This window comes from Panthera pardus, unplaced genomic scaffold (assembly GCF_024362965.1).
Source record: "Panthera pardus isolate Hobbes unplaced genomic scaffold, ASM2436296v1 HiC_scaffold_13, whole genome shotgun sequence".
Lineage (NCBI taxonomy): Eukaryota > Metazoa > Chordata > Mammalia > Carnivora > Felidae > Panthera > Panthera pardus.
Genome location: NW_026526688.1, coordinates 172,524,767 through 172,545,534, shown reverse-complemented (window position 1 = coordinate 172,545,534; position 20,768 = coordinate 172,524,767). Strand labels below are relative to the sequence as shown.

The following is a 20,768-nucleotide window of genomic DNA, read 5'->3' as shown; positions in this document are numbered from 1 at the left end:
GCAAATATCCCTGCATTTAACTATTGGGTAAGGCAGACAAGCCATCATGTCGGCTCTTATTATGGCAGAGTCCAACTGTTGTCTCTTTCACAGGATGTATCTGTTGGTTATTCAGAGGTCTCAGGTGGATACCCCATTGCACAGTTCCTTGATGCAGGGGGCATATTCTCTGGCTGATCGCTTGCAGCAATTCCCCCCATACATCTCTTCCACCTAACCCCATGGCTTCTATTACTATAGTCCCTTTGCAAACAGGTTGCCCTGGTAGCTGAAGTCCCATCATGACAACTCAAGCCCACCTACCCTTCCCATAGTCAACATGGTCTACAAGAAATTCACAGACTTTGCCATGACAAAAAATGGAAGTCAGGTTGCAATCACTGCTTCTCTTCTCTCCTCATATTCCCATTTTGGGCTATCCACATCAACCTCTCACCTACTGAATTCTCTAGGTGGGTAGCACTCATCCATTCATTTCAACAAAATTTATCAAGCACCTATATTTTCAAAACATGATTTACCAATCTTTATGTGCACAATCCCCACCCCTGCCACAAAACTCCCAGGGACACTCATCAGGCCCTTCCAAGAGCTCTCACATCATGCACTGAATTTGTGTACTCTTGTTATTCTACAAGCTGCAGGCTGAGAGTGGGATGCCAGGATACTTTTATATTATGCTTAGAGACCCTCTCATTCACCTTTGGAAGAAATCCAAAGCAATCTCCCCATAGGTCTAGGACCTCTACTTAATGATATCTAACCACCCTTTTGAATCTATTCTGGAGATAGGTGATATGTGTTGGTAGTTACAAGGCTCTTTCTGCTATCCTTTAATACATCCAGCCTGGCTATGTCTAGTATCTCCACTTAAAATGTGGTGGCATTTATTACCTTTTGTCAGCTTTGAGGCATTTGCCAAAACTAAGACAACCAGAAAACTCCTATTCAATAACCAGTTACAAATAAAGTTGGCTCGGAGTTTCCTTTGCAAACAAATAAATCCATGTCTTTGTCCTTAACAGCCTGTAACTAAAGGCTATACAGTTGACCCTTGAACAACATGGGGGTTAGGGGTGCTGACCCCCTGTGTAGTCACAAATCTGTGTATAACTTTTAACAACCCCAAAACTTAATTACCTCAATAACCTCAACTTACCTTAATAACTTCAAAATGGCCTCCTGTTGACCAGAAGACTTACCGATAACATAAATAATTAACAAACATTTTGTATGTTACATGTATTAAATACTGTATTCTCACAATAAAATATACTATAAAAAATAAAACATTAAGAAAGTCACAAGGAAGAGAAAATATAATTATAGTACTGTACTGTAAAAAGCCCATTAAAAAAAAAAAAAGAACTACAAGCAGATCCATGTAGTTCAAACCCATGTTGTTCAAGGGGCAACTGTATTTTCCTTTATATATATAAATTATTATGTCATGAGTCCCCACTGGTTAATTGCATATTTGTGTGACAGCGTCAGAAATTTAATAATTTCCTCAGATGTAAACAAAAATTCTTTATTTTCCATAACTGGTCTAATTTTTTCCCAAGCTCCAAAGTTGAACAGGATGACAAAGCTCACCCAGAGTTCAATGAGGCTCCATAGGACACTCCAAGGGCCATTGGGTACACTTCTGAGTTTGACTTTCCTTGCTGCCATAAAGTCCCACAAACTCCTGCTCACACAGACTCTCTTTGGGAAAGGAGAAGGGAGAGGAAAGGTCCTTGAATGACCATTTACTTGTGTGTTTCCACTCAAAACTGAATGGTTGAACCAGAAGAGACTGAGCTACCTGTAATAGGCAAGTTTGAGCACCACCTCAGCCTCCAGCCTTGGTCCTCAGCTTCGTTAAAACCTAGTTTTCATTTAGTCTTCCAGAATGTGTAGATATAATAGAGGTATCATCTAGACAGAAACTTAAAATCATCATGTTCATCAGAATCCAAGTTAATGATGGTTTCTTAAATTGAATTTCCTTATTTTTTTAAAGTTTCTGCATTATTGTTTTCAGCAATTAATGTCAACTTCATGTTAAAAGCAGCTCTAATATTAGCCCAAAAAAGTCCATGTTTGCTCTTCTCCTTGGGCCATTCCAAGTAAGTCCGCTGTGTCATGAGAGCCTTCAGCTTGTGATACTTGCTGGGAATGCAGTTCTGTGGAATGGGTTCCAGCAAGATCAGGATTAAATTATTAGATCCTTCATGAAAGAGATTGTGATGAGCAAAGTAGAGTTCATAATGACACCACTCACTCTGAACAAAGTTGGGAGACAAAACAAAGATGGACTTGTAACTTTTCTCAATGCAGTTGATGATATTCTCCACAATGCTCTTGCCAGGAACAAAGTTTCTCTCATGGAGACAAATCCTTAGGTCTTCTTTTTCTAGGTAAGGTACCAGTTCATTCTTCACCCAGGCAGAATCGTGTTCACTGTATGAAATAAAAGCATGGAACTGAAGGGTTCTTTGGAGTTCTTCTAAGGGTAGGTTCCTTGCCCTGTGCCGGGTCTGGGTCCACTGACACACCATCCTGAGATACCAGGGCAGATCAAAGTACATACAGAGGGCAGTCACAGTAACAGTCAACACCAGCACAGTGACCCCAATGGTGACAAGCAGCAGAGCTATGTTGCAGGATAACTGAGACACACGAAAGTCCTTTAGTGGGGTTCCCTTATAACTTTCTGGATTGTCACACTTATAAGAATCAGGCCAACCCTCTACCACTTCACTTGATACTTGGCCTATATTCTGGATAAATTCTCTTAGCTCACAGGTGCATTGGAATGGATTGTTTCCTGCTCTTATGGACCTAATCTTCTGGCAGCTGTGGAAGAAATCAGCTGATGGGTTGGAAATTGAATTATGGTCAATGATCAGTACAGAAAGGCTGCTAAAAGCTCCACAGTCAGGAAGGTGGGCTAAGGAATTGGAGGCAACATTGAGTTCTTGCAAAGCTTCTAGTTTCATGATTAGTTTAGGAATGCTCCTTATTCGGTTATCATAAAGATCAAGTACCTTGACCTTAGGAGGTAAACATCTGAAAACAGAGTCAGTAAGTATATTTGAAGACAAATTTAACACCGCTATACTCCCACCCCAAGTGCAATTTCCATCATGTCTATCATATTCCAAAGAATTCCAACTAACATCCAATGTTTTCAAAGATGTCATATGCTTAGTCATGAGACCTATATTGTAAAGGCCTTTTAATTTATTCTTTTGTAAGATAAGGGTTTCCAATCTAACTAGTTTGGAACAGTTTTGAAATACACTGTCTGTGAAAACATTCTGGGTAAAGTTCAAAAATTTAAATGTGCTTGATGTCTGAGGACAAAGCATGTGTATAAAAGGTGTATCTGATAGGGTTAACATCATAATGTTCATCTCAGAAAAAAATGTATATAACACCGTCTGTGAATAAATAAAAACTCTGTTTGTAACATGCTCTATTTTCAATGCTTTCAGTGCTGTTTTAGAATAAGTAAAATCTTCTTCATCAATGCTTTCAACTATTATTAAATTGTAAATATTGAGATATTCTACAGGTTTGGGCCAAAGAAATTGAAAAACTCTAACCAGGCATTTCCAAGTTGTTTCCACATGTTTGAGAGTAAAATTCAGTAAAGTTGGGCCTCTAATGAGTTCTGATAAAAATTTAATTAGAATTTGACAGTTGTCGTTATTCAATTTAATATTAGTCAGTTGTAAGCACCTTAAACTGTTAACTGATATGTTCACTTGGACAGAGAATAACTGATTTGGGTGAAAAACAAGGTGGAGTGTTTTTGTATTCAGAATTTGAAGACTTTCTGTTTCACTTTCTTTTGCATAATAACCTTCTAAATCCAGAAGGATGTGACTTAGATGCAAATGAGCAATTGGTAGCAGATCTAATTGTCGTAACCTTGTACCACTTAATCCTAAGAAATTCAGTTGCGTCAAGTTGCCAAATTCCTTACAGATGGGCAGGACATCAAAGTCATTGAATGAGAGGTCTAAATGCTTGACACTCCTGATAAGGTGGCAAGAGGTCTTCTGCAACTGATTGTGAGATAAATCCAAATATTCCAAATCCTGGTTGAACTTGAAAATGCTAAAATCGAGGCACTGGAGTCTATTATAGGAAAGTGTCAAAACTTCCAGCCGTAAGAGATAGCTAATGTCAGAGATGTGAAGCTTAGATATGTAGTTTTGAGATATATCTAAGACTTTGGTTTTTGGTGACAGGTCTTTTGGAACATGCGTAAGTTTCATTTTCGACATGTCTACTGCAAATTCACTTTCATCAGAGAACTGGATTATGGTTCCAACTATTAAGGTCAAAATGTACACAAAGCAAAAGCTTCTGGTGATAGATTCTTTGTCTTTGGTCATGATGTTTAAAAGGCTATTCCCCAAAGGGTTGTGCTGTTCTTCAGGGCATCTTGATATGTGTCCAAATTCTAGAAATACAATATACATTAAGACATATAAATATTGGATGATTGCTCTCAGACCTCCACTTCCTAACACAAAATCCCAATGATCTTTTCATTCACTATCAGAGTCATTTCTGTTTGCATATGATATATTCTCCAGTTATGCAGCTTGCTGGTACCAGGGGAGGCAATACAGACCTTATCATCAAAAAATTGTGCTTCTGTGTTTTAACCTGTCTAGGCATTCTCTGAGGGATGCACTCAGGGGCTTGGCTTTGTTTCACTCTTTTCAGAACTTTCTCAGGGCTGGAGAAACCTCCTGGGTAATGTTTACTGAAAATCTTTATAGGCAAATATACTAGCCACAGGCACTGGAACAAGGAATAGCAAATGTGACAAACAGCACACACATCAAAAAGCCAGGGAAGGAAGAAGCTCACAAAAGAGATACGTGGTAGATAAGAGTCTTTGGAAATCTCCATGTGAACCAGGAAATCTAGAAAGCCACCCATGTCTAGGGCTGGATGCATGTTCAGAAAAGAGCTAAGAAAATCCTAAACTTTCACCTTTGGTTGACCTTTGGCTCTGTGAAAGCCGAAAGTGAAAGCTAGGGCAGAGTTGTAAACAGCCTGGATAAACATCCAGGAAATGTTTCCACACAGAACCAATCTACAAAAATCCAAAGTTTTGTTTCATTTTATCTCTAGATATTTAAGAAAATCTCTATCAAACACTAGCTGGCCACTAAGTGAATCAAGCACAGAATACAATGGCCACACATAACAAAGAATATAGTCTTTACAAAATAGTTTAGAGCAGTCACTAAACAAACAGCCAACAGTACTCCCATGACAATCAGCAACAGCAAACCCTGGGAGACAGGAGAACCTGAGTTACCACATTATAATATTCAAAATGCCTACTTTAAACAACAGAGGCATGCAAATAAATTATAAACTATTACCCATTTATAGGAGAAAAAGGAAAAGAACAAAGTTAGAGAACTGACACTACCTGGGGCATCTGGATGGCTCAATCGGTTAAGCATCCAACCTCAGCTCAGGTCATGACCTCACAGTTCGAGTTCGAGCCCCGTGTTGGGCTCTGTGCTGACAGCTCAGAGCCTGGAACCTGCTTTGGATTCTGTGCCTCTCTCTCTCTCTCACTCTGTCCTTCCCTGGCTCATGCTCTGTCTCTCTCAAATATAAAATAAACATTAAAAAAAAAAAGAAACTGAGAAGTGACGTTACCCAACTTCAAGACTTCCTATAAAGCTACAGTAATCAAGACAGTATGATACTGGTGAAAGAATGAACAGATCAATGGACCAAAATGAATAACTCAGAAATAGGCCTACACAAATATAGCCAACTGGTCTTTGACAAAGAAGCAAAGGCAATTCAGTAAAGAAAAGATAGTCTTTTCAACAAATGGTGCTAGAACTACTAGACATCCATATGCAAAAAAACAAAAAACAAACAAACAAAAAAAAGAGAGGATCTAGACACAGGTATTACACTTTTGACCAAAATTAGCCATAAATGGATCATAAACCTAAATGTAAAACATAAAACTAGAAAACTTCTAGGGGATAATATAGGTGAAAATTTAGGTCACCTTGGGTTTGGAGATGACCTTTTAGACACAACATCAAAAGCACAATCCATCAAAGAAAACATTGTTAAATTGGACTTCATTAAAATTAAATTTTTCTACTTTGCAAAAGACACAATTCAGGCAATGAAAAAACAAGCCACTGGCTGGGAGAAAATATTTACACAACACATATCTGATAAAGGACTTGTGTCCAAAATATACAATGAACTCTTGAATTCAGCGATAAGAAAATAACACAATTTAAAAATGGGGAAAAGATCTGAACAGAGACCTCATCAAATAGCAAATAAGCATATGAAAAGATACTCAATGTCAGATGTCACCAGAGAATTGCAAATTAAAACAATGAGATACCATTACACACCCATTAAAATGGCCAAAATCCTGAAACAACACCAAATATTGGTAAGGGTATGGAGCAACAGTGATTCTCATTCATTTTTGGTGGGAATTCAAAATGGTACAGACATTTTGGAAGACAGTCTGACAGTTTCTTAAGTGCACTCTTACCATATTATCTGGCAATTACAATCCTAGGTATTTACCCAAATGAATTGAAAATCTAGTCCACAAAAAAAGCTTGCATGTAGATGTTTGTAGCAGCTTTATTCATAACTCCCCAAAACTGAAAGCAACAAGATGTCCTTCAGTGGGTTGAAAGGTAAACAAACTGTGGTATATCCAAACAATGGGATGTTATTCAGTCCTGAAAAGAAATAAGTGATCAAACCACAAAGAGTCATAGAAGAACCAGAAGGCATATTTCTAAGTAAAAGAAACAAATCTGAAAAGGCTACATGCTGTATAATTCCAACTCTATGACATTCTTAAAAAGGCAAAACTAAAGATAAAAAGATCAGTGGTTTTTAGGGTTTTGGAGAGGAAGGGATGAATAACCAGGGCACAGAGGATTTTTAGTACAGTAAAACTGTTCCTTCCATATGATATTATAATTGTGGATATATGACCTTATGCATTTTTCAAAGCCCACATAACTATATAACACAAAGGCTGAATCCAAATGTAAATTATGGACTTTAGTTAATACTAATATATCTATTATATAATATACCACACTAATGCAAAATGTTGTAATAGGAAAAACTGTCTAGTACCCGAGAAGGGGTACATGAGAACTTTCTGAACTATTTACTCAATTTTTCTGTAAAACTAAAACTGCTCTAAAAAAATAGAGTCCATTAATTTAAACAGAGAAGTATATAGAAATGCATCAAAATTTCTGTATATTAATTTTGTATCCTGTGACTTTACTGAATTCATTTATCAATTCTAGTAATTTTTGGTTGGACTCTTTAGGGTTTTCTATATATAGTACCATGTCATGACAAATAGTGAAAATTGTACTTCTTCCTTGCCAATTTGGATTCCTTTTATTTCCTTTTCTTGTCTGATTGCTGTGGCTAGGACTTCCAGTACCATGTTGAATAAAAGTGGTGAGAGTGGACATCCTTGACTTGTTCCTGATCTTAGAGGAAAAGGTCTCAGTTTTTCACCATTGAGTATGATGTTAGCTGTGGGTTTTTTATATAAGGTCTTTATTAGGCTGAGGTATTTTCTCTGTAAACCCACTGTGATGACAGTTTTCATCATGAATTGATGTTATACTTTGTCAAATGCTTTTTCTGCGTCTATTAAGATGATCCTATGGTTTTATCCTTTCTCTCGTTGATGTGATGTATCACACTGATTGATTTGCAAATACTGAACCACACTTAATCCCTGGAATAAATCCCATTTGATAGTGGTCAATGATTTTTTTTCAGTGTATTATTGGATTCAGTTTGCTAATATTCTGTTGAGGACTTTTGCATCTGTGTTCATCAGAGATACTGGGTTGTAGTTCTCTCTTTTTTTAGTGTCTTTATCTGGTTTTGATAACAGGGTAACATTGGTCTCATAGAATGAATTTTGAAACTTTTCTTCCTCTTCTATTTTTGGAATAGTTTGAGAAGACTAGATATTAACTCTTCTTTAAAGTTTGCTAGAATTCATCTGTGAAGCCATCTGGTCCTGAACTTTTGTTTGTTGGGAGTTTTTTGATTACTGATCCAATTTTATTGCTAGCAGTCTATTCCCATTTTCTTCTTCCTGATTCTGTTTCAGTAGGTTATTACAAATGGATTTTATCCATTTCTTCTATGCTGTACAATTGGAAATTAAGAATAACAATACCATTTATAATTGTACCAAAAATAATAAAATACCTAGGAATAACCTTAATCAAGAAGGTGAAAGGTCTGCACTCTAAAAACTATAAAACATTGATGAAAGAAAGTGAAGATGACACAAAAAAATTAAAAGATATTCAATGCTTATGGATTGGAAGAATCAATACTGTTAAAATGTCCATACTACCCAAGGCAATCTACAGATTTAGTGCAATATGCCAACATCATTTTTCATAGAACTAGAACAAATAATATGAAAATTTGTATGGAACAACAAAAGACCCTGAATAGCCAAAGAAATCTTGAGAAAGAAGAACAAAGCAGAGGTATCACAGTGTTAGATTTCAAAATACACTGCAAAGCTTTAGTAGAAGAAAGAAAGAAAGAAAGAAAGAAAGAAAGAAAGAAAGAAAGAAAGAAAGAAAGAAAACAAAAAAACCCAAAACGATACGGGCACAAAAATAGACACATAGATCAATAGAGCAGAATAGAGAGCCCAGAAATAAACCCACATTTACATGGCCCATTCATTTACAATAAAGGAGGCAGGAATATACAATGAGGAGAAGACAGTCTATTCAGCAAATGGTGTTGGGAAAACTGGACCACTTCTTACACCGAACACAAAAATAAAATCACAAAGGACTTTAAAAATTGGATAAAAAAGGAGAAGAAGTTAATATAAATGGTTTCTGAAGAAACATGGGCATTGACTTACTAGACAAAGGCTTAAATCAACTGTCTTAGAAGTTAACTATGTGACTATGGTCTCTTTTCTTTGGACTCAGAGAATACTTTATTCTCTTTTAAAGGGCAGTCCTTTTATCCCTCCAAAATATTATATCACTCCTTTTGAGAATCTAAAATTGTACAAAAGGGCAATCAAAGAGCTATTGCCAGAAACTACAAGACATTCTCAAGAGTCTACACCAGTATTCAATTTGGCCATAACTCTGCCATCTGCTACAACCCGTGACTTCTCATGGGCGAAAGGTTAACAAACCCATTTATCTCTTTCTCTAGTGACTAATCTTACATAGGATTAACTTTCTAGCTCTTTTCTGAAAATATGACACATGTAAAATGTCCACTGTGTTACCAAAAACATTACTTTTGGGTAAAATGACTCTTGAATGGTAAACAGCATCCATGTTAAAAGGACCGTGTATGAACTAGAAGTACAAAAGTAGGAAGCCTGTGTTGTATTTCCTCTCCTATATCTTTCTGAGAAAAATGGACCACGTGTAGCCTATTGGGGCTGTGAGTCTGAATGACTAGGTGAGCCTGAGAAAAACTCATCGTGGTCATTGTGAAGCCATGCCCACCACTGGCCAGACTTTCAGATCCTCAACCCAGTTTGGCCAGGGCAACATGAGATAAAAGGAACAGAGAGGAAGGTGGGTGACAGGTTGGAAAGCCAATCTACCTGTGGCTTGATGGCTAAATCTCTGTGGCACATGACAGGATAAGTCCTTTTGTGAGGGTGAAGATTGGAATAAGACCAAGTTTGTGTCACAAGGAAGAACCACCTACTCCCTCCACCTCCATGACTTGCACCTCACCAAAACCAGTTGTGGCTGGGCTGGCACAGGTGATACCACTGTTTATGGAGCCATTTGAAAAGATATGATTAATATAGTCCAAACTGGGCATTCATGACTGGTGAAGGGGTGGAAGCAGGCACACCAGCCCACAGATCCCATGCTTGTGACTGAGACAAAGGGGTGGGGATATAATTGTGCAAAAGGGCAAGCAAGAAGCTAGTCTCAGAAACTAAGAAATACACTCATGAGTCTATACCATTCCAGCTCTGATCTGCGTGGAAAATAATTTATGAGCTCCTGCAGGGAACACAAGCTAGCAGGACAGATGGGGCTCCACAGCTGCCTAACTCTAACTGCAGTATCCTAAAAGCAGCAATGGCAGCTGGGATGGCCCCTGGGCAGCATCCTGCACATACACTGGAGCGCCCACAACCACACCTGCCTGGGAACCACCTACAGGTAGACGTTAGAAGTATTCTTACAAACCGGGAAAAGGTAGACAAGATAACATATACTCTACTCTTTGTGGACACAGGAATTTTTTTTTTTTAGTCATAGGATCTCATTCATTGACACAATTCCCATAAAAATGGATATGTGTTTTTTCCAACTCATATCAGACTGAAAGCAACAAATTGAGAGAGACATGATAATCTGAATACATCAAGTTCCTACAGCTGACACACTGAAAAAACAGGAAAAGCTAGAGAGATATTAAAAAGTACAATGAAGAAGTCAGAAAGCATGTAAATTTGGAGCTGCTGTATATAAGAGATAACAGCTTTTCCAGAGCCCAGAAAGTTTCACTGTACTATGACAAATTACAGACAATGATATTCATGACACTGATGCTAAGTGAATGAGGAAAGATTACTGTCTGACAGGTGGAGGCTGGTGCATGAACCCACAGACCCCATACTTGGAACTGGTACAAACGGTTGGAATGTGAGGTTCACTCTACCCCATTCAGGAGGTGATCTGCACAAGTAAACATCTAGAAGCTCCCAGGAGACAAGAGCAGACAACAACATTTCTTAAGTAGGACCTCGTGTAGCAGGAATAATTGAAAGCAGATTTTTGACTACTTGTTGCTCAGTTTTATTAACAAAAGGACCCACTGTTCATCATCTAAGGGTATATTGGAAATAGTAAAATAGTTGAGATAAGTAGTGTTTCAATTAACCAGTCTTTGAAAAAAGTAAAACTCTTCTGGGTTGGAGAATTTCATTACCAAATGGCATATGGTTAAAAGTCCCTCACTTCTTCTCTTGTAGAACCTCTCCCAATTGCCAGCAAAACAGCCATGAAAACACAGAAACTTTTAAAACTCACCTTGCCACCAAAAACAAAGAAGGGTAGAAAATTAATGGAGGGATCCAAAAGCATCTACACTCATGAGAGGTATCAGGAATATATTAAGGAAAACATGGTATACTCTACCTTTGTCTCAGGAAAATAGACTTCCTGACAAAGGGTGGGAAAGAATTTTATTCCTCTTTCTGTTCACATATCTCTGTTTGCAGATGTATGATCTTTCATGTAGAGAGTCTGAAAGACTTCATAAAAAAAAAAAAAACTCCAAGAACTATTAAATTCAGTAAAGTTGCAGGATACAAAACCAACTTACAAACGGTTGCATATCTATTCATGAACAAACTATTTGAAAAAGAAAGAAATAAAACAATCCCATTTACAAATGCATCAAAAAGAATAAAATACCTAGGAATAATTTTAACCAAGGAGGTGAAAGACCCGTATACTGAAAATTATAAGACTTTGATGAAAGAAGTTGAAGAAGACACAAATAAATAAAAAGATACCCATATTCATGGATCAGAATTGGTAAATTCTTCAAATTGTTAAATTGTTAAAATGTCCACATTACCCAAAGTCATCTACAGACTCAGTGCAATCTCTTAAATTTCCAATGGCATTTTTAACAAAATCAGAAAAAAGAATTCTAAAATTCATATGAAATTACAAAAGACTCCAACCATCCAGAGCAGCCCTAAGACAGAATAAAGCTAGAGGCATTACACTTCCTGATTTCAAACTATACTACAAAGCTGTACTAATCAAAACAGTATGGTATTGTATGTTATTAGCATAAAAACAGACAAATAGTATGGAACAGAATCAAGAGTCTAGAAATAAACCCATGCATACACAGTCAACTAATATTTGGCAAGAGAGTTAAAAATACTTGATAAGGAAAGTATAGTCTCTTCAGTGAATAGTGCTGGGAAAACTGGATATATGCACATATTAAAGAAGTGGACTCCTATCTTACCCCCCTTACAAAAAAAAGTACTCCAAATGGATTAAAAACTTAACTATAAGACCTGAAATCATAAAACTGCTAAAAGAAAACATGGAGGGAAATCTTCCTTACATTGGTCTTGGCAATAATTTTTTGGATCTGACACCATCTGCCTATGTTTTATAGGAAACAAAAACAAAAATAAACAAATATATGAAAAGGGATTAATATCCAAAATATATAAGTCACTCATACAGCTCAATAGCTAATAATAATAATAATAGTAATAGTAATAATAAAAATTTTTAAATAATTTTATTAAAAAATGGACAGAAGACCTGAATAGAAATTTTTTTTTTTAATTTTTTTTTCAACGTTTTTTATTTATTTTTGGGACAGAGAGAGACAGAGCATGAACGGGGGAGGGGCAGAGAGAGAGGGAGACACAGAATCGGAAACAGGCTCCAGGCTCCGAGCCATCAGCCCAGAGCCTGACGCGGGGCTCGAACTCACGGACCGCGAGATCGTGACCTGGCTGAAGTCGGACGCTTAACCGACTGCACCACCCAGGCGCCCCTAGAAATTTTTCTAAAGAAGACATACAAATAGCCAACTGGTATATCAGAAGATGCTCATTGTCACTATCAGCAGGAAAATGAAAATCAAAACCACAATGAACTATCACCTCACACTTGTTTGAATGGACATTATCAAAAAGACAAAAGGTAACCTGTATTGACAAAGATGTTGAGAAAGGGGAACCCTTGTGCACCGTGGTGGGAATGTAAATTGGTATAGCTATTGTGGAAAACAGTAAGGAGTTTCCATTTTAATGTTTAATTTTTTCCTCAAAACATTAAAAATAGAATTGCCATCTGATCCAGCAATCCCATTTCTGGGCATATATCTGAAAGCAATGAAATCACTGTCTTGAAAACCATGCATCCCCATACTCATTGCAGCATCGTTCACAATAGCCAAGGCACGCAAACAACATAGGCATCCACTGACAGATAAATAGGTAAAGAAAATGTGAGATATTTAGAGAAAGATAGAAATAGATATAATGGAATATTATTTAGTCATTAAAAGAAAGATATTCTGCCATTTTTGACAACATGGGTGGACCTTAAGGGCATTAGGCCAAGGGAAATAAAGTCAGACAGGGAAAATAAACACTGTATGATCTCACTCATACGTAGAATCTAAAAGCCTAACAGATAGTAGAAAGGGAAGGGGTTGCCAAGGTCTGGGGGACAGGGGAAATGAGGAGATGTTGGTCAAAGGTTAAAAACTTCCAGATATAAGGATGAATGAGTTCTGGGGATCTAATGCGCAGCCTGGTGATTATAGTTAACAGCAGTGTATTATATACTTGAGAGTTGCTAATAGAGTAGATTCTTACAACCAAAAATAAGAGATCATTATGTGAGGTGATGGATGTGTTAACTAACGTTACTGTGGTGACCATTTTGCAGTGGTCATATATACACAATTATGTTGCAGATCTTAAATTTATAGTGTTGTATGTTAATTATCTCAATAAAACTGGGGGGAAAAGAAGTAGGGAGGGACTTGAGGGTACATATTACATTCTGAGATGTGCAAGCCATACGATACTTGTAAAGGGGTTAAAGATAAGAACACTAGGGAGCCGTATCATCGGAAATTACAGTTTGTATATATAATACTCCATTAGGTCAAAGTATCAGAGAATTGGGCAATGAGAATAAAAGAGGCTACTACTTCAGGCTGGTAAAAATAAATAGCCCACCATGAAAATATAACAGATAAGAACACTTACACAGTGAATAACTGCATCAAAATTTACAAAGTAAAAATGCTAAAAACACAAGGAGATATTGATAGTGAAAACATTTAGTGCATTTCTTTGGGTTACAATTAGATCAAACAGCATAAGACAATCATAGGAGGATTTGGATGAAATAATTAATAAAGGATTTAATAGAGACTTAGACTCTATTAAAAAAAGTATATTATATATCTAAGTCCCCAGGTTTCATGGAGCATTTTACTAATATTGATTCTTAAGTCAAATTTTTTAATAAATACCCCAAAGCAGAAATTGTCAAAGTCATATTTTTGGGTAAAAAATAAAATTTTTTAAAAAGTTTATTTATTTATTTTTGAGAGAGAAGCAGTGAGAGTGAGTGGGGGAGGGGCAGAGAGAGAGGGAGAGAGAGAATCTCAAGTATGCTCCACACACTGTCAGCACAAAGCCCAATGTGGGGCTAGAACTCACAAACGATCAGATCATGACCTGAGCCAAAACCAAAAGTCAGACACTTAACTGACTGAGCCACCCAGGCACCCCACAATAAACTTTTTAAACCATTTTTTTAAATGTCCTAAACATTTTCTGCATCAAAAATACTGCGTTTTCAATTGCAAACATTAGAAAGTATGAGAGTCAACAGGGTGATATGCACATACTTTAATCTTCTCCTCTTGCTCTAAATCCCCAGAATGATTGTGGAAAAAATACGCACACACAGGAAGAAAAGAAAGAAAAGTCTTTAGGGAAACTGAAACCAAGAAAAGTCTCTGAGATCCACAAGCAGATTGGACTATGATAGAGTACTAACTTCCAAAGGATGTCCAACTCTTCATCCCAGAACTTGTGAATATTCTATTACATGGAAAAAGGGAATTTGAGTTGAAAATGGAATTAAATTCATTAATCTGCTGACCTTAAAATAAGAGGGTTATCCTGGATTATTCAAGTGGAACCAATGTAATCACAAGGGTCCTTAAAAACTAAAGAGGGAGGCAGAAGAAGAGGTCAGAGTGATATGATGTAAGAAGGACTTGAGCTGCCATGAGGAAGGGGCCATGACCCAAGAAATGCAGGTAGCATTCAGAAGCTCAAAAAGGCAAGTAAACGTATTTTCCTCTAGAGCCTCCGGAAGAAATGTAATCTTGTCAACACCTGTATATACGCCCAAAAAGACTTATGTTGGAGTACTAACTTACAGAGCTGTAAGATAATAAATGTGTTTTTTAAGCCACTAAGTTTGCAGTAATTTGCTATAGCAGCAACATAAAATTAATACAGACTACATTGGTCCACCCTCCTGATAAATAGGCTGTGAAAACAGATCAAGAAGCAGTTTGATATGGAGCCTCAACCACATTTTGGGTTGCACAATCAAAAAGCATGGCACTTACAAAACAAACACCATAATAGAAAGTAACCAGACTCAAGATACAAGAGAAGTTAACACCCAAGGAAACTATCAATGTTATCCTCAGATACTGAGGACTGATTGATAATGATATCCTAAGAGAGAGAGAAGAATTCTAAAAAAGAATGGAGTAGGAATCATAGAAATTAAAAACTTAATCATTGAAATAGAAAACTCATTAAATGAGTTGAATTGTAGAGTAGCAATGCTGATGTGAGAATTAGTGAGAAGACCAAGAAGAGGAATTTCCCCAAAACATAGTACAAGAAGCATAAGAGACGGAATATATGAAAGAAATACTAAAAGACATGCAAGACAGATCCACCATCTGAATTACCAGAGGATAGACTATCCTCTGAAAAATAAGCTGATAACTTTATCACCCCATCCCCCAAAAAGCCATAACAGGGATGCTAGAATGAATATTTTGCAAAGAAAGTAGGAAAGTTTATTGATAAATTCCAATCAGTATTGATGACAAAAATTTTAATAATGATCTGGAACTAAAATTGCCAATAATTACAAGGGAATTAGTAGACAGTGGGGGAGAGGGAAAGAGTGAACTGCAAGTATGTTGTGATCCTTGGCCTGATTGACAAGAATCTATAGATAGAGACAAGTTAATTCAAAGTGTTAATTCAAGAAAAATACAAGTTTAAGTATGTATATTATAAAATTAAGAGTAATTATTAGAAAATACAACAAAAGAGGGGCGCCTGGGTGGCTCAGTTGGTTAAGCGTCTGACTTCGGCTCAGGTCATGATCTCGCAGGACGTGAGTTCAAGCCCCACGTCGGGCTCTGTGCTGACCGCTCAGAGCCTGCAGCCTGTTTCGGATTCTGTGTCTCCCTCTCTCTCTGACCCTCCCCCGCTCATGCTCTGTCTCAAAAATAAATAAACGTTAAAAAAAAATTTTAATAAAAAAAAAAAGAAAATACAACAAAAGAGACAAACTCCAATCATTTGAGGGTGGGGAGAAGCTTAGAATGAAGAAACCCTAATCCATCTAGCACTGTACTGAAGGAATAGCACATAATGATTAATTAATATGTTTCTAATATTTTAAGAATGGCTTATTATTAGCAAATCTATGACAATAACACATCAATAGATAAAAGGAAAAGAACAGATGAGCATCTCCATGGATGTTAAAAATTTACTTGTTAAATTTAGCATTCATCTTTGACCAAATATACAACTTTAATTAAAGTAGATATTGAAAAGATACGTTGAGGGGCACCTGGGTGGCTCAGTGGGTTAAGCATCTGACTTCAGCTCCGATCATGATCTTGGGGTTTGTGAGTTCAAACTCTGCCTCAGGCTGTGCTGACAGCTCAGAACCTGGAGCCTGCTTTCGATTCTGTATCTCCCTCGCTCTCTGTCCCTCCCCTGCTCACGCTAGGTCTCTGTCTCTAAAAAATAAACATTTAAAAATTTTTAAAAGAAAAAAATGGGGGCACCTGGGTGCCTCAGTCAGTTGAGCATCCAGCTTTGGCTCATGTCATGATCTTGGGGTTTGTGAATTTGAGCCCACATAGGGCTCTGTGCTGACAGCTAAGAGCCTGGAACCTGCTTGGGATTCTGTGTCTCCCTTGCTCTCTGCCCCACCCCCACTCACACTCTGTCTCTGTCTCTCTCTCTCTCTCTCTCTGTCTCTCTCTCTCTTTCAAAAATAACATTAAAAAAAGAAAGAAGAGATACTTTGAAAACCTGATGAAAAATATATTAAGTATCTAACTTAAAGGCATTTCTGTTACATTCAATGTCAAAGATGCCCACTGTTATTTAACACTGTTCTAGAAGTTCTAGCCATTGCAATTAAGGTGAAAGGGAAATGAGAGACAGAAATACAGGAATGCAGAAAATAAAAATATCACTCTTTTTAGATTATATGATTGTTAGTGTGTAAAATCCAAGAGAAGTAATGGAAAAACTGTTAGAACCAGTAAAAGAGTATAATAAAGCAGTCAGTACAAAATAAATTATTTTTTGAAAAAGAAATCTGTCTAAAAATAGTGGGTTGTCAAATAAATCATTACTATCTCCATTTAACTAAATATGACTACATGGCCTTTAAAAATAATGAAAATCTAATTCCATGGGAAATTGCTACTATCTTTATGTAAGTGACATAAAGTTTATTTTTTAAACAGGTAGCAATAAATACGTGTAGATATATGTGGAAAAATTAAGATACATATCAAGATATTAATAGTAATCATCTCTACATGGTAGGATTATAAGGGAATTTTATTTTCCTTTTAGCTGTTACCTGTATTTTTTTAATTTTCAACAATCAAAATTAAGAAGAACACATTATTTGCTCAGAACATTTACCAAAAAATTCAAAATCAATAGTTAATAATATGAATTATGCCCAATCTCACAAAAAAATAAAAATGCACTCTATGTTTATTGCAGCATTATTTATAAAAGCCAAGATATGAAAGCAACTCACGTGTCCAACCATAGATGAATGGATAAAGAAGATGTGGTATATTTATACAATGGAATTGTGACTCAACCATAATTATTACTTGACATTTGCAACAACATGAATGGATCTATAATGCTAAGTGAAGTAAGTCAGACAGAGAAAGACACATATCATATGATTTCACTTATATGTGGACTCTAAAAAACAAAACAAATGAATAAACAAACAAAAAGTAGAAAACAGACCCATAAATACAGAGAACAAACTGGTGGCTGCCGGAGGGGAGAGGGTGGGGAGATGGGCAAATGGGTGAAGTGGAGTGGGAGGTATTGTCTTCCAGTTACAGAATGAATAAGTCAAGGTGATAACAGGTACAGCTTAGGAAATATAGTCAATGTTACTATAATAGGGTTTTATGGTGACAGATGGTAACTACACTTATAGTGAGTATAGCATAACATTTAGACTTGTTGAATCACTATGTTGTATGCCTAAAACTAATGTAACATTGTATATCAACTATACTTCAATTTTTCAAAATGCACATTAAAACAAAATAGGACATAACATCTAGATGAATCATGATCAGTTTAGACAGACCCAGCAAAGAAGGCACTTGAGTAACAAGGGGAGAAAGGATTTTAAGATGAACCCAGTATTAGATTCTATTAAAAAATAATAAATGTTAATTTTTTATAATGTTCTTTGGTCATGTAGGAAAATGTCCTTCTTTTAGAGATATAAAATGAAGCACTTACAGATGGAATGTTAGGATGTCTATAATTTAAGATTTTTAACCGTAAAAAGATAAAGTGAATCAAATGGGATTTTTTATTTCTTAAAGATTAAAAAAAGAGGTATTATTGTTACCTGCCAAATTTGAAATATTCAAAAATATAACAGCCAGCGTTGGCAAGTGGGACTAAAATAAGAACTCTTGTTTACTACTGGAAGAAATGAAAAATTAGTACAACCTTTCTGAAGGACAATTTGGTCACATATATAAGTTCCTTAAAAACATGCCTACCCTTAATTTAGCAATCCCACTTTTCAGAATTTTCTTCTAAAGGAATTATCAGAAATACACCTAAAAACATTGCTATGAAAATGCTCTTGGCGTGATGAGAAATTGAAAAAAATGATAATGTCTACTGTAGAAAATAGTTTCATCAATTATTAAACCTATAACATGGGATAGCATGCAGCCTCAAATATTGCATTTTTGAAGCAATATGTTATATAAATATAATTTCTATTTCTATTTATTTTATATATAAATTATAAATAATATAATGTTAAGTGAATAAGAGAATACAAAATTGTACATGTAGGAGGATCTAATTTTGTAAAATGTGATAAAATCTGACAAAATACACAAAGCCTAGGGGAAAAGAATGGGGAGAAATATATCAGATGTTAACAGTCATTATCCCTGCATCTCTGAATCATAGATACATTTAATTTTCTTTCTTATACTTTTGTGTATATTTGCAAAATTTTTAATTTTGAACTGTTTTTAACTCAAAAGATTTACCTCAAAATATAGCTAATGTAAAAATATTTTATATTTAAAGAAGCATGCTGTATTATTTGGGATATCGACATATACAGAGAACGTCTTCCACACGATGCTAGATAGTTGAACCCACCCAGAGGTCCCTCCACGGTGTCTGTTCAGGGGACTGAAACTTAGCCACCTGGTCGGAAAGCTGACCAGCTGCCCTGTGAGCATCCTGCCCCCCAAACACAAATATTCCTCCAAGGGCATTTATATCCTCAAGTGATTCCTCGTGTATACACTTAACAAGCCAGTCAGGAGCTTTTCTATTTAAGAAAAATAAAGGAGAGGGGAAAAAAGGGAGCAGAAGTTCAGAGAGTTCATCATTTGTTTTAAAAGGAAGTAAAGAGAGATAAAAGGTAAACTTTTTTTTTTTCTTTAATGCATCAAATAAAAAGAGGGAGAAAAAAGACAGATGGAAGAAGCCCTGTTTCAAGGGGGAAGAAACTGTGGTGGATAGGATCCATGAAAATTCAGTCTATGAAAAAGACAAGATGAAAAAATATTAAGTGAGGTTAAGTGTGAGTCCGTAGTCAAGTTAGCAAATACGCAAGAAAGACACTGCTTTATTTGTCAACGTTTAGATAAGAGACCTGGAAGAAATCAGGGCTAGACCCGTCCCTGCCACTTCCTCCATTTAATAAATGTTTATTCAGAGGGCACTACGTGCCAGCACTGTGCCAGGCGGCAGGAGCCAGGGCTAGAACTGTGAACAGCACTGCTTTCAAAATACTTCTACATTAGTGACAGAGACCAAGGAACACATACAGTGCCGTGTGCGGGGAAGATCAAATGCCCGTGCCTACTATAAAAATACGTAAGTTGTGGAGCGGCAGAAACTGCTGCGCATGTCGCTGAAAGAGAGCAACTGGAGAGAGGTGATGAGAAATGTAGACGAAAACAGAACCAACATCCTGTTTTTCCCTGAACTATGGCTGCAGTGCTAGTGATTTTTATACCTTTTCAAGACAGTCATAAAAAGACCCCCTACTTTTTATCCGTCTTGTGAATTCCAAGGACGTTCACAACATGTTTAAAAAGACACCTAAAATCATCTTGCAAATATTTCAAAGAAACATTTTTTAGTAACTGTTTCCTATGTAATTGTTGATATTTTCCTGCATATATGAAGTAATTATTCCACAATTTGAAAAAGCCATAAAAGCCTTTTTACTTACCAACGTGTTTCCTTCTCAGAAGAAGAGAAAGTAACTTCTAAGTGATCAGGAAGATAAAAGTGCTTGACAAACTGCGTGTCCTTCGTGGAAGTAGAGCAGGACCATAGAAACCGTTTTCTGCCATCTGTTGGACCTTCCTGGAATTACTCCTAGACAGGAATTTCCCTTTCAACAGTCACGTGACAAGCATGTGGGCCAGCAGATTTTCCTGGGCTACAGACTAAAACAGTAATCCAATTTTTAAATTCGTATGAGCACACGACTTAGGACAATTTCAGTGTGAAGAAAAAAATGCTTTTTCTAAGGTAATGTTTATCTGCAAAGTGTGCAGCCAGAACGTTAAAT

General features: G+C 36.5%; 2 protein-coding genes across 2 annotated transcripts in view; both read right to left on the bottom strand.

Annotated features, from left to right (window-relative positions):
- TLR1 (toll like receptor 1) overlaps nucleotides 1–20,534 on the bottom strand; it is a 46,089-nt gene extending 25,555 nt beyond the window's left edge. Inside the window, exon 1 of the mRNA XM_019414144.2 lies at nucleotides 20,424–20,534. The gene's annotated coding sequence lies outside the window, so the exon portion shown is untranslated. The remainder of the gene's footprint in view (nucleotides 1–20,423) is intronic.
- TLR6 (toll like receptor 6) lies at nucleotides 1,516–20,535 on the bottom strand. The gene is made up of 2 exons (XM_019414111.2): nucleotides 20,424–20,535; nucleotides 1,516–4,459 (listed from the first exon to the last, which is right to left on the bottom strand). The coding sequence occupies exon 2, from the start codon at nucleotides 4,389–4,391 to the stop codon at nucleotides 1,992–1,994; it is 2,400 nt and encodes a 799-aa protein (XP_019269656.2). The 5' UTR covers nucleotides 4,392–4,459; nucleotides 20,424–20,535; the 3' UTR covers nucleotides 1,516–1,991.
- Between the last annotated feature and the right edge of the window lie 233 nt (nucleotides 20,536–20,768).